The 13,282-nt window shown below is 44.3% G+C and overlaps 2 protein-coding genes across 4 annotated transcripts in view; one reads left to right on the forward strand and one right to left on the reverse strand.

The window, feature by feature from the left end:
* The window catches only part of CLOCK (clock circadian regulator), a 142,209-nt gene extending 135,327 nt beyond the window's left edge, over positions 1-6,882 (reverse strand). The window contains exon 1 of the mRNA XM_078776696.1: positions 6,793-6,882. The gene's annotated coding sequence lies outside the window, so the exon portion shown is untranslated. The remainder of the gene's footprint in view (positions 1-6,792) is intronic.
* Positions 1,928-13,282, forward strand: part of LOC137425475 (lysosomal proton-coupled steroid conjugate and bile acid symporter SLC46A3-like) — a 69,253-nt gene continuing 57,898 nt past the window's right edge. The window contains exon 1 of one of the 3 annotated variants that reach the window (XM_078776705.1): positions 1,928-2,021. Coding sequence is in view for 1 of the 3 variants with exons in the window: in XM_078776704.1 (XP_078632830.1) it covers positions 7,288-7,310 (23 nt within the window). In the remaining 2 variants the exon portion in view is untranslated. Of the gene's footprint in view, positions 2,022-7,087; positions 7,311-13,282 lie in introns of those variants that run through there. The other 2 variants (XM_078776704.1, XM_078776707.1) reach the window with 2 other exon arrangements.

Genomic DNA, 13,282 nt, shown 5'->3' on the forward strand with positions numbered 1-13,282 from the left:
GAAGGTGGCCGGAGGCATTGTTTTCGGGTTGTCCGTCCGTCTGTATGGGCTATACCTCGTTTTTCTCAGCAACCATATGTCCGATTGAGACAAAACGTTGGAGTGACACCCATGCAGAATGTTTTTATGATAATTCTGATGTAATAGGTCACGTGGTATGGCAGCCATCTTGGATGAAACACAAATAATTGAATAATTATTTCTCGGAAGCCGCTGAATGGAAAAATTTGAAACTTGGCACATTGTCAAGTACTCCCAAAGAGGAATAAAGTATGTTGTTGATGATGTCATCAGTACCTTCGTTATGACGTCATAATTCGACAAGTATAGCGCTTGATCTGATCAGTATGAATTTTTTGTCTGCAACTATTGGTCAGATGGACACGAAATTTTCACCATAGGAGCATCTCCTCCTGTATCATCTTTATGATAATTATGACATCATAGGTCATGTGTTACAGCTCGCCATCTTAGAAAAACTGAAAAACGTTGCACCTCTATATATCCAAAACCGCTCCATGGAAAAGATTGAAACGTGGCTCATTGTAAAGAACTCCACATGGAGAATAAGTGTTGTTAACGATGACGTCATTGGTGCCTTAATTATGATGTCATAATTTGACAAGTAGAACGCTTAGTCTGATCAGTTTGAAATTTATTGAGTGTGATATGCACAATAATTCTTGGGGGAAATGCCAGGGGCATATAAAAAGCCCCTTTATATGGTATGCGCCATGCGGAAAAGTATAGAAAAGAAGGGACATTCCATAGCTTGTAGAAAATGCCAAACAAGAAAAAAGAAGGGAGATTTAAAATAAATATTGTGTGCTTGCTGGTCTACCCTTGTGTTCTTAGGAGGAACCAAGTAATGCTCCAGAAAAGTTCATATGAAGGGGTGCCCTACATATACAGGTTAAAACCCATCAGTACGCAAAGTTTTCTGTGTACCTTGAAAACGAAAACACAAAAGATAATGTGCATGTGTGTGAAATCGAATTTATTTAAAAAAATTAAAGTTGGTATGTACCATGTACCAACCAATTTCAAACATGTTCAGTGTGATGTATTCTTCGGGACTAGCGTTGGACAAGCGTGATTTGTGTACACATTATAGGCAACAATTGGATAGATGAAAGAATTATACACATGTGCATTGCAGCCTATTTCACCAGTCCCTTTTGGACCATAATTGCACATTACATAAACTTGCAAGTGTTGACATTGCAGACATATTGGACAAACGTGATATGTACATGATGAATAATGATGATAATTAGAGATTATGGATAAATTGTATATGTATACCTACTTCTGCAATAGAATAGAAAACTAATATTATGTATGGCATTTTAATTTTTTACTCATATTATGTATGGCATTTTTATTTTGATCAGATCTCAAAATAAAGTGAAGTGAACGCATATCGTATATGTCGTGATGTGCTTTGCTTGTGCCAAGTTTGAACAAAATCAAACCATGCATGTTCAATAAATGGTTGGGGACACATTTAAGTAATAAAATGGCTGCCAGTCGGCCATATTGGATCTGATCTCGAAAAAACAATGACGTGCATATGCAACGCATCACTCTATATGTGTGCCAAGATTGAACAAGATTAGTAAATGCATTTTCGAGAAATGGGTGAGGACGTGTTCGAAATTGGGATTTTTTTACGCAAAGACTTCTAAAGATTGACAAAACAGACAGACATGAGAATATGTTCACAGAAGTGCCATGAATTGTACCATCCTCACTTGACCCAAATATTGGTTGAGGCTATGCGGCTTCAATAAAGTATAAAAGTCATGCGGTCTACAAAGAGTCGAATAGCAGTCAATCTGGCCCGTGCCCAAAAAAGGTTGGACTCCCCTGGCTTAGTTCCTTCCGAAGGGGTGGGGACTGGCATTGTCACAAATATTTCTAAAGCCTTCGGCGTGAAGAACAGTGGATTGCTTTGTCGCACCTGCCACAGCATTTATCAGTGGTTGATGCCGTGTCTTTCAAAGACGGTCTGTTGTCAGGTGAGGAGTCAATCCCAGATTAGATAGATTAAAGGTGGTGTGCTCCCTTTGTGCTATTGTTTTTTTTTTTTTAATGAAGTAAGTTCCACTATTTATGCCTATCTTCCTATCGTTTCAAGAGCCGAGACTATGGAACTATGTAGGATATTTCACGAGTGAAGTATGTATGAAATGTAATTGTTATTGCAATTCATTAAACCAGCAACGGTACCCGCCCTACGGGTGGGGCGTCAATTGGGAGGCCCAAAAGAAAAGGCAAAATATCAGAAATTGAAGGCTTTTTTTATTTTAAACGATTCATATAAACATCCGTTAAATCATATCACACGCAAATCATCAAAATCTAAACAGTATTTGTAGAATTTCAATAAAAGCCATATCGCTGTTCAAATCGGTAAATATTATTCCATCGTGTTTGAAAAAAATTGGAAATTGGAAATATTGGGAAAATTTTGGAAAATCAATACAGCCTATTTTACTCCAGGTGGTCCCAGGATTACCCAACCAAAATTTCGTTGTGATCGGTTCAGCCATTTTTATGGTACCTGGGAACAGACGGACGGACAGACATTTGGTGAATTATGTATAAATAGCTGATCGTGTATAAATAGTAATTAACGTGTATAAATAGCTTATCGTGGTGTATTCGTGGGAGTACCGCTACCATAAATATTATAAACCACAAACACGTTTAATAACCTTTTCAAACAGTCGCTAATGCTGTTTAACACTAAACTGAAAGAAATCCAGGCATCAGTCTATGCTTATCATGTCGACAAATGCACCTGATCGTTGATCTATTGTAGTCTATATTCTCAACAAGGGTTAATAACACGACCCTACTGTCGCTTACATGGAGTTCTTCCAAGGCGTTTTCGTGGTGTTTTTTTCCAAAGTCGCCCCCCCCCCCCCCCCACCTCCACCACTCCGACACCCTCATGGAAGTAAATTTTATTATCGCGAATTTAGAATGTGAGGCATGTTCTGATCTTTTCAATGACCTAATCTAACATAAGTAATATTAATAATAATTGGTAATAATAATAAGGATAATAACCCGACTCACCTTGCCTCTCCCGCAGTGAGCAGGTGTACTAATTTACAAAAGTAGGCAATAGTGGAGGCCTCTATATTTCCTGTATCTTCCTGCTGGATAGCACTCTGGTTGCAGACATATTTCATCAGTGGTTCGAGAGGGAATTAAACTTTCATTGTCGGTGTGGTTATTTTTTTTTTTATCAATTATGTCAGCTGGGATCATGGAAGTCTAACTTAGTACATTCTTGAGGCTTTCTGCACAGTACCTGCATTATGACAGATCGAGGAACTATGTAGGCCAATAAGCCAACACCAACCTGTCGGGACAAGTGAACTCCGAGTTGAAGAGAGAATTGGAAATATTGCAAAAATATTTTAAATCATTTACTCTTTGAAGAATTGCCACTCAATTTTTGAGGCGTTGCTCTCTCCACCCCTTTCCTCCCTCTCCCTTTGTTCCCCCTGCTCTCCCCATCCCCCACCCGTTTCTCACTCCCCTTCTCTCTCACTCCCCTTCTCTCACTCCCTTTCTTTCTTTCTCTTTCTCTTTCTCTTTCTCTTTCTCTTTCTCTTTCTCTTTCTCTCTCTCTCTCCTCTCTCTCTCTCTCTCTCTCTCTCTCTCTCTCTCTCTCTCTCTCTCTCTCTCTCTCTTTCTCTCTCTCTTCTCACACCCCTCTCCTCGCAACCCCTCCCTCTAAGACTGTATTGTGACGTGCGGTGATGCGTCACTCCCCCCCCCCCCCCACCTTCCTCGCTCACCCTCTTCCTACCACTCTCCTCACTCCCCCCTTCCCTCCTCTCTCTCCCTTGTCTCACTTCCCCACCCCCTTCTCCATCCTCACCCCTCTCTCTCCTCCTCTTTCTCACATCCTCTTCCTCACCCCTCCGCTATCTCCTCCTCTTTCTCACCTCTGCCTCGCTCTTTCTCTCACGCCCACCCCACTCCTCGCTCCCCTCCCTTCTGGAGCACATGTTGTGGGATGTCACTCCCCCCCCCCCCCCCCCACCTCTATGCTCCTTTCCCCTCCTCACTTTCCCCTCCCACCTCCTCTCTCTCTCTCTCTCTCCTCCTCCTCCTCTCCCCGCCCTCTCTCCACTCCCCTCTCTATCCTCTCCCCTCTCTCTCTCTCCCTCCTCCCTCTCTCTATCCTCTCCCCTCTCTCTTCCTCCTTCCTCTCTCTATCACCTCTCTATCACCTCTCTATCTCTCACCTCTCTCGCTCCCACTCCTCTCTCTCACCTCCTCTTTCTCTCACCCCCTTTTCTTAGTATTCCCATCAGTGAAGCGATGGGTGGTATTTGCAAGTCTATACCAATAAAAGTGTGTGTGTGTGTGTGTGTGTGTGTGTGTGTGTGTGTGTGTGTGTGTGTGTGTGTGTGTGTGTGTGTGTGTGTGTGTGTGTGTGTGTGTGTGTGTGTCTCTCCTTCCACCTCTCTGTCTCTCTCTTCCTCCCTTCCTCTCTCTATATCCCCCTTTCAGTATTCCTGTCAGTGAACTGTTTTTGTTTTTTTTATAATAATATTTTGTTTGCGAGTTTACAACAACAAACACAGATCATGGACAGACTGGGCCAACAGGTCGCCTGGTTGGAACCAGGCAGGCCGGTCTAGTTGGCGACCAGTGGGCTGCCGCCGATCACTTTTCGGGCTTAGGAATGACTGGTCTCATGATCTGACCAACAGACCAAGTCCATGACATGGCTAGACAGATTTTGAGACCTCAATAACCGACTAAGCAACCTGTGTTTACATTCACAACCTGATCAGTGACACCCACACCTGAATCGTTAAAGAATAAGAAGAAAAGGTACAACATGTACTCGAGCCCCTATCACACATATTGTACACATTGTTCAAGTTCTTGTTGTTGACACAAGCAGTTTCACAGGTAGCAGGTGAGTGGAGTTTCTCCAAACTTTGTTTCATCAAACACCTCCTCAGGAATTATGCCAAAGATGGCGAGAAGATTTAATGTTGATGTTGATGCTGAGTGATACCCTCAACGACATATCGACACATTCAATCATTGATCACCTGTCCAAAAAGAAGAAACTCTTCGGCCGTGCTCTGAACTACATGTGAGTGACAATAAACTATTTGACCGTTTGACAAAAACATTGAATTCTCAGGTTCTGCTTCTCATCGGATATGTGGACAGTTTGCTCAATCATCTTTTTACTGAAGATCTGGTAGAAATCCATTGAAACTTGTGACTCCTCCCTCAGTTTCCACATTGCTAAGTCAACAAGGAAGAATCTTGTTCGCAGTTGAAAGTCATTTCCTCTTCTGTACCAGACCATAGCTTAACCTCATTGAGCTTGTCCTTCTTCATCTGTCCATTTTTGGTTAGTAGGTAATTTATTCATTTAGTACTGAAGAACCAATCAATCCCTTCTGACAATATCAGTATTTTTGTTCCAATTAACACAATGCTCTTCATGTCCGTTATTCAGTGGCGGAGGTCATGTTTCATGGTCAGGATTGTCTGTTTTCTGTCTGTCTGTCAGTCTGTCTATCTGTGAGCAGGCTATCTAAAAAAAGTTGTGGACGGATTTGGACGAAACTTGGTGGACAGGTTGTGGGTGTGACAAGGACGAGTTGATTCGATTTTGGTGAAGATCCGGATGCAGATGCGGCCTATCAGTGAGATACAAAAGTTCAACCTGGAGAGGTCTGGTATGGCGGACGTATGGTATGGCGGACATATGGTATGGTGGAGGTATGGCGGAGGTCTGGCGGAGGTATGGTATGGCGGAGGTATGGTATGGCGGACGTATGGTATGGCGGACGTATGGTATGGCGGACGTATGGTATGGCGGACGTATGGTATGACGGAGGTCTGGCGGACGTATGGCGGAGGTATGGCGGTGGTCTGGCGGAGGTCTGGCGGACGTCTGGCGGACGTATGGCGGAGGTCTGGCTGACGTATAGCGGAGAGTCTGGCGGACGTATGGCAGAGGTATGGCACAGGTCTGGCGGAGGACTGGCGGACGTTTGGCGGACGTATGGTGGACGTCTGGCGGTGTGGCGGCGGTATGGCGGAGGTCTGGCGGACGTTTGGCGGAGGTCTGGCGGACGTATGGCGGAGGTCTGGTGGAGGTATGGCGGACGTATGGCGGAGGTTTGGTGGAGGTATGGTGGACGTATGGCGGACGTATGGCGGAGGTTTGGTGGAGGTATGGCGGAGGTTTGGCGAGGTATGCTAAATCATGTAATCAAACGATGTATAGAATCCATCATCAGGAATCGTAATGCTATTTCTTCAGTGATTATTCGGTCTATTCTTGTCCGTGTTCTTACGTTCTTAATGTTCTTACTTTAAAATCGCTCTCAGTTGAAATTGAAGTTGTGGGTCAGAAATGGCCGTGAATCGCACATTTTGCCTCCAACATATCTGGTCCCAACACACCGAGCTGGTACTTTCGGAACTGTGGCGCTTGAGGCGTGAGGCCTGGTCTATCGCTGCTCCATGGCCGCCCGTGATTGGGCCGTTCCAGCGCTGACCAGGACTGGTTTACATACCCAGTCCGCCCCTGACACCGATGATTGTTGTCACTGATAATTTTATAATCTACCCGAAGAAATCATGATCATTGAAAGAACCCAAAGTTTTTCACAGTACTGTATATCTGCACATATTGTCTTAGGACTTCTAAACACAGTGCGAGAATCATGTAAGACGGTCTCGACCTGTTTCACCTGTGTTTGCCCTTCTTTTTGATTGGTCACTCACCGAGGTGTTAAGAGCGAGGTTCAGTGAGAGGATGGCCGCACGGTGGCGAAAGCGGCTCGTGGTGGAAAACAAATTACGCACCACGTGGTCTATCCAAAACCACGCCTCCAAATTGTGATGTACCCGCCTTCTCACTGTACACGAAGGCACGATACACTGTACAGGTTGTTTCATCATCACAACTTATTTTCATGCTTTTATTTTTTGTGCTCCAATTTATATATTGTGCTATATATTCTACCTGAAATGTACCTTTTTGATAATATACGGTAAGTGATCTTCCCGACCATAAACTACAACAATAACATGGACGTGTACATTGTACACAACAACAAACTTCCGTGATGTAACATTAGATGTTCGATGCGTCAAATAGCCATCGTGGACTTCCATGTGACAGTTCGAGTTGTGCAAACGAGCAATGCAGTCCAGGTTGGCATCATGGAGGGTGTTAATTGGTTTCTTCATGAGAAGCGAAACATCGCAGAACGCTAAATGACGAGACACCTGCGATTCAGGTAACCCAGGCAGCGAAACCCGAAGTGTTAATTATTATTTCGTAATGACTGTTTCTTTATCTCGAAGTTCATCTGAGAGCAAAACCGTACAACATGAAAATAGTTCGGGGGAGCACTGGGTAAAGGAGGGCTTGATGCTCCATAAAAATAGCAGTCTGTTCAAAGGTAATGAACTGGTACCGTAAAATGGGGTGAATAGGGACAGCGAGGTGAATAGGGACACAAACAGAAAAACAAGGCACTGTAAAATGGGGTGAATAGGGACAGCAAGGTGAATAAGGACACAAACTGAAAAACAAGGTACTTTAGGAGTCGCGTAAGGCGAGAGAACGAGGCCATTCGTAGGGTTAGAAGATGGTTTATTGTAACAGCAAGATCCAGCACACTAAACTCGAAGTCTCGAACGGAAGTCGGCACGCTTATATAAAACTATAAAGCCAAAAGCCCTCTTCGGAGGGCGTGGCTCCGGCAACCGCGCGTGCGTCACGTCCGCACAACCACAAGTCCAACAGGCCCGTGCACGTGTATTATGCCCAAATAAGGTAATCACATAAGGTAACCGCCAATGCGGTTACCTGCACATAAGGTAACCGCCACATACGTCCCCCCAGAATGCACTCCACGGGCCTATGCATAGGCTGAGGCGACTGAGGGGCTGGGCAAGTCCTCGGGGGAGGCTGCCGAGGTTCCTCGCGGGCCTCCCGAGGTTGCAGGTCGCGGGTGCAGTGCCGAGAAGGCTCGAGCGGTGCACGCGAAAAGCGGGTGAGCCAACCGAGGGGCTGGTCAAGGCCTCGGGGGAGGCTGCTGAGGTTCCTCGCGGGCCTCCCGAGGATGCAGGGTCGGAGAAGTAGTTGCGGTTGTAGTTGTAGTTGCGCGAGGGTGACGAAGCGGCCGTGCCGCTAACGTCAGCGTGCGCGAAGGTGACGAAACAGCCGTTCCGCCAACGTCAGTGCGCGCGAAGGTGACGAAGCAGCCGTGCCTTCGGAGGGTCTTGGAATAGGTTCGCCCCTCCGGTCGTAGAGGAGGAGCCGAGCGCGGTGCGCGAACCTCATAGTCATGGCCGTCGTCGTTACCGAAACTCCGGCATTTCGAATCCGCGTTCGAAACTGCGCCCGAAGCCGTGCGGGAGAAGCCGGCGTCACCAGCTTAGGTGGCTTCCCTGGATAGGGCGCGCTTGCCGTGTTCGTTCGCAGCCCCCGAATCCGTTTGGGGGCAGTCAGAGGTCACCAGTGAAGAGCAGGGCTCTTGCTTGAGACGGGCGAAGTGACGGGCAAGGCACAAACTCGTCCGAGAAGATGTTTATTGTAAAAACCAACTCAGGAACTCTAAAAAGCCCGTTTATCGGGCTGCATATCTATCTATAATTCCAGTAATCTCTGTGTGTATGTTTGTTTGTATGTTTGTATGTTTGTATGTCTGTGACCGCTGTTTCTCGACAACCACGGGTCCGATATACTTGAAACTTGCCAGGTATATTGCTGGGGACCCGAGGATGTGCCTTTTCAAGGTTTCATATTAATCGGACAAGTACTTACCGAGCTATGTCCAAAAAACGATTCAACCAATCAGAGAGCAGCGAGCTATCACGTGTGCCGAACGTGGCGAACAGACTCTGCCTCGGACGGCACATTTGAGAGCGTATTCATTTATTTCACGTTGGCAAACTATGTTGGCGTTAAACTATGTTTTAAAACTAATTAAAACTACTATCTATAATTCCACGGGTCCGATAAAAAACACCGTACTCGCAAGCCGTTCGCTTTGGACCAAACCATTTCATGTAAATAGAGGGGGGGGATTGTCACCGTACTCGCAAGCCGTTCGCTTTGGACCAAACCATTTCATGTAAATAGAGGGGGGGGGATATAATTTTAGATATATATATATACACAAAGAATTAAGTTAAGCACCCCCCCCGTTTTTTTACAACCTCGCACATTACAAGTTTGTTGTCGTCAAAACAGTGTAATATACCCATGATATTGCTATATTTTCTGGAGAAGTGATATTATGTTCACATAAAAACATAACAATCATGCCGTTTTCAATATTTTATTCTGAATAATTTAAGGTGAAATTTTTTGGGAATTTTAGGCATATTTTCACCTCAATTTAAGTATGGAGCTATAGGTCCATCACGGACAGTGTGGATGACGTTTATGTTTTCTAACGTACAGTCATTGTTCTGAGAAGACCTCTAGCGATCTTTGCGTCAATAACGTGTGTAGGACCCACGTGATCGGATCACTGACTCAACCAATCACTTTTTTTCACTTTGATCACTCAATTTCATCAATGGATAATTGCTAATGTCATACCGATCATTATTTGATCTCACATACCTTAGAATATATGCCAATGTATACATATACACAAAGAATATATATTAGGGGGTGCTTACCTTAATTCGTTGTGTAGGGGTGCTTAACTTAATTCTTTGTGTATAGTACGGGCATGCCCTAGTATATCAAAACCAGAAAGCACAACCGAAACCGAAAGCCACGCCTCTCAGGCGAGGCACGCTTTGGTGGTCACGTGACCGACAGGTGCAAAGGATTATAACCGCACGCGCGGCACGCTTTAGTGGTCACGTGACCGGCCACCCCGGCGCCGTGGTTTGCCCGCCGGTTACGTCACCGGCTGGAGCAAGGAGATTCTGTTGCTGGTCTCGCTTGGGGGACCCATGGGTCGCTACAGTACCGTAAAATGGGGTGAATAGGGACAGCAAGGTGAATAGGGACACAAACAGAAAAACAAGGTACTGTAAAATGGGGTGAATAGGGACAGCAAGGTGAATAGGGACACAAACTGAAAAACAAGGTACCGTAAAATGTGGTGAATAGGGACAGCAAGGTGAATAGGGACACAAACTGAAAAACAAGGTACTGTAAAATGGGGTGAATAGGGACAGCAAGGTGAATGGGGACACAAACAGAAAAACAAGGTACCGTAAAATGGGGTGAATAGGGACAGCAAGGTGAATGGGGACACAAACAGAAAAACAAGGTACTGTAAAATGGGGTGAATAGGGACAGCAAGGTGAATGGGGACACAAACTGAAAAACAAGGTACCGTAAAATGGGGTGAATAGGGACAGCAAGGTGAATAGGGACACAATCTGAAAAACAAGGTACCGTAAAATGGGGTGAATAGGGACAGCAAGGTGAATAGGGACACAAACTGAAAAACAAGGTACCGTAAAATGGGGGTGAATAGGGACAGCAAGGTGAATAGGGACTCAAACTGAAAAACAAGGTACCGTAAAATGGGGTGAATAGGGACAGCAAGGTGAATAGGGACACAAACTGAAAAACAAGGTACCGTAAAATGGGGTGAATAGGGACAGCAAGGTGAATGGGGACTCAAACTGAAAAACAAGGTACCGTAAAATGGGGTGAATAGGGACAGCAAGGTGAATGGGGACACAAACTGAAAAACAAGGTACCGTAAAATGGGGTGAATAGGGAAAGCAAGGTGAATAGGGACACAATCTGAAAAACAAGGTACCGTGAAATGGGGTGAATAGGGAAAGCAAGGTGAATAGGGACTCAAACTGAAAAACAAGGTACCGTGAAATGGGGTGAATAGGGACAGCAAGGTGAATAGGGACACAAACTGAAAAACAAGGTACCGTAAAATGGGGTGAATAGGGACAGCAAGGTGAATAGGGACACAAACTGAAAAACAAGGTACCGTAAAATGGGGTGAAAAGGGACAGCAAGGTGAATAGGGACACAAACTGAAAAACAAGGTACCGTAAAATGGGGTGAATAGGGACAGCAAGGTGAATGGGGACTCAAACTGAAAAACAAGGTACCGTAAAATGGGGTGAATAGGGACAGCAAGGTGAATGGGGACACAAACTGAAAAACAAGGTACCATAAAATGGGGTGAATAGGGACAGCAAGGTGAATGGGGACACAAACTGAAAAACAAGGTACCGTAAAATGGGGTGAATAGGGACAGCAAGGTGAATGGGGACTCAAACTGAAAAACAAGGTACCGTAAAATGGGGTGAATAGGGACAGCAAGGTGAATGGGGACACAAACTGAAAAACAAGGTACCGTAAAATGGGGTGAATAGGGACAGCAAGGTGAATAGGGACACAATCTGAAAAACAAGGTACCTTGAAATGGGGTGAATAGGGACAGCAAGGTGAATAGGGACTCAAACTGAAAAACAAGGTACCATAAAATGGGGTGAATAGGGACAGCAAGGTGAATAGGGACACAAACTGAAAAACAAGGTACCGTAAAATGGGGTGAATAGGGACAGCAAGGTGAATGGGGACTCAAACTGAAAAACAAGGTACCGTAAAATGGGGTGAATAGGGACAGCAAGGTGAATGGGGACACAAACTGAAAAACAAGGTACCGTAAAATGGGGTGAATAGGGAAAGTAAGGTGAATAGGGACACAATCTGAAAAACAAGGTACCGTGAAATGGGGTGAATAGGGAAAGCAAGGTGAATAGGGACTCAAACTGAAAAACAAGGTACCGTGAAATGGGGTGAATAGGGACAGCAAGGTGAATAGGGACACAAACTGAAAAACAAGGTACCGTAAAATGGGGTGAATAGGGACAGCAAGGTGAATAGGGACACAAACTGAAAAACAAGGTACCGTAAAATGGGGTGAATACTGACAGCAAGGTGAATAGGGACACAAACTGAAAAACAAGGTACCGTAAAATGAGGTGAATAGGGACAGCAAGGTGAATGGGGACTCAAACTGAAAAACAAGGTACCGTAAAATGGGGTGAATAGGGACAGCAAGGTGAATAGGGACTCAAACTGAAAAACAAGGTACCGTGAAATGGGGTGAATAGGGACAGCAAGGTGAATAGAGACACAAACTGAAAAACAAGGTACCGTGAAATGGGGTGAATAGGGACAGCAAGGTGAATAGGGACTCAAACTGAAAAACAAGGTACCGTGAAATGGGGTGAATAGGGACAGCAAGGTGAATAGAGACACAAACTGAAAAACAAGGTACCGTGAAATGGGGTGAATAGGGACAGCAAGGTGAATAGAGACACAAACTGAAAAACAAGGTACCGTGAAATGGGGTGAATATGGACAGCAAGGTGAATAGGGACACAAACTGAAAAACAAGGTACCGTAAAATGGGGTGAATAGGGACAGCAAGGTGAATAGGGACACAAACTGAAAAAAAGTTCGGAAACTTTTTTCGCTGAAAATTGATAAACATACTGATTTGTTACTCCCACCAGGGAGTAATGCATTCACTCGTGTCCGTGTGTGTGTGTGTGTGTGTGTGTGTGTGTGTGTGTGTGTGTGTGTGTGTGTGTGTGTGTGTGTGTCCGTGTGTGTGTGTCCGTGTCTTTGTGAACAAGATATCTGGAAAAGTTCTGAACGGATTTGGATTTAAGTTGGTGGGATTGATTAGTATAAGGAAGAATTGATTAGTTTTTGGTGAAGCTCAGGATATTATTCCCGATCCAGGAATTTTTTGAAGGATATTTTTTACCATTGGAAGATAGGGCTCATTTTTTTTTTAACATTATCTTCTATATATTCTATATTTAACATTGTGATATGAAAATAGTTTTCGTATTTGTTGTAAATGTAGTTTAAACTCGTGGTTATGAGTTAGAGCGGTGTATTTTTTTTAGCAGCGTCGTCTTCAATGTTCATTTCTTTTTCTAATAAAGACATATTCTGTCATTTAAAAACCACCAAATTGTATTAGGTTTCCCCGTTTCATAAAATGTATCGTTTGATACGTATAATGCTTTAAAACTGTTTTTTTTGTTTGTTTGTTTTTACCTCAGAAGAGATATCAACATTTAGCTCAGCAAATGTCAATCACGGTGTCAGTATTTGATGAACTTATAAAGACTTAGTTCCAGATTTGTCAAGGGCTGAGGTATATTAACAAACAAATAAAACAGATTTGGCAAAATTCCAACTTTTTTTTAAAAGATCGCAAATTCACCTAGGGTTGTGAGC

Source organism: Myxine glutinosa, chromosome 4 (assembly GCF_964187855.1).
Source record: "Myxine glutinosa chromosome 4, kmMyxGlut1.1, whole genome shotgun sequence".
NCBI lineage: Eukaryota > Metazoa > Chordata > Myxini > Myxiniformes > Myxinidae > Myxine > Myxine glutinosa.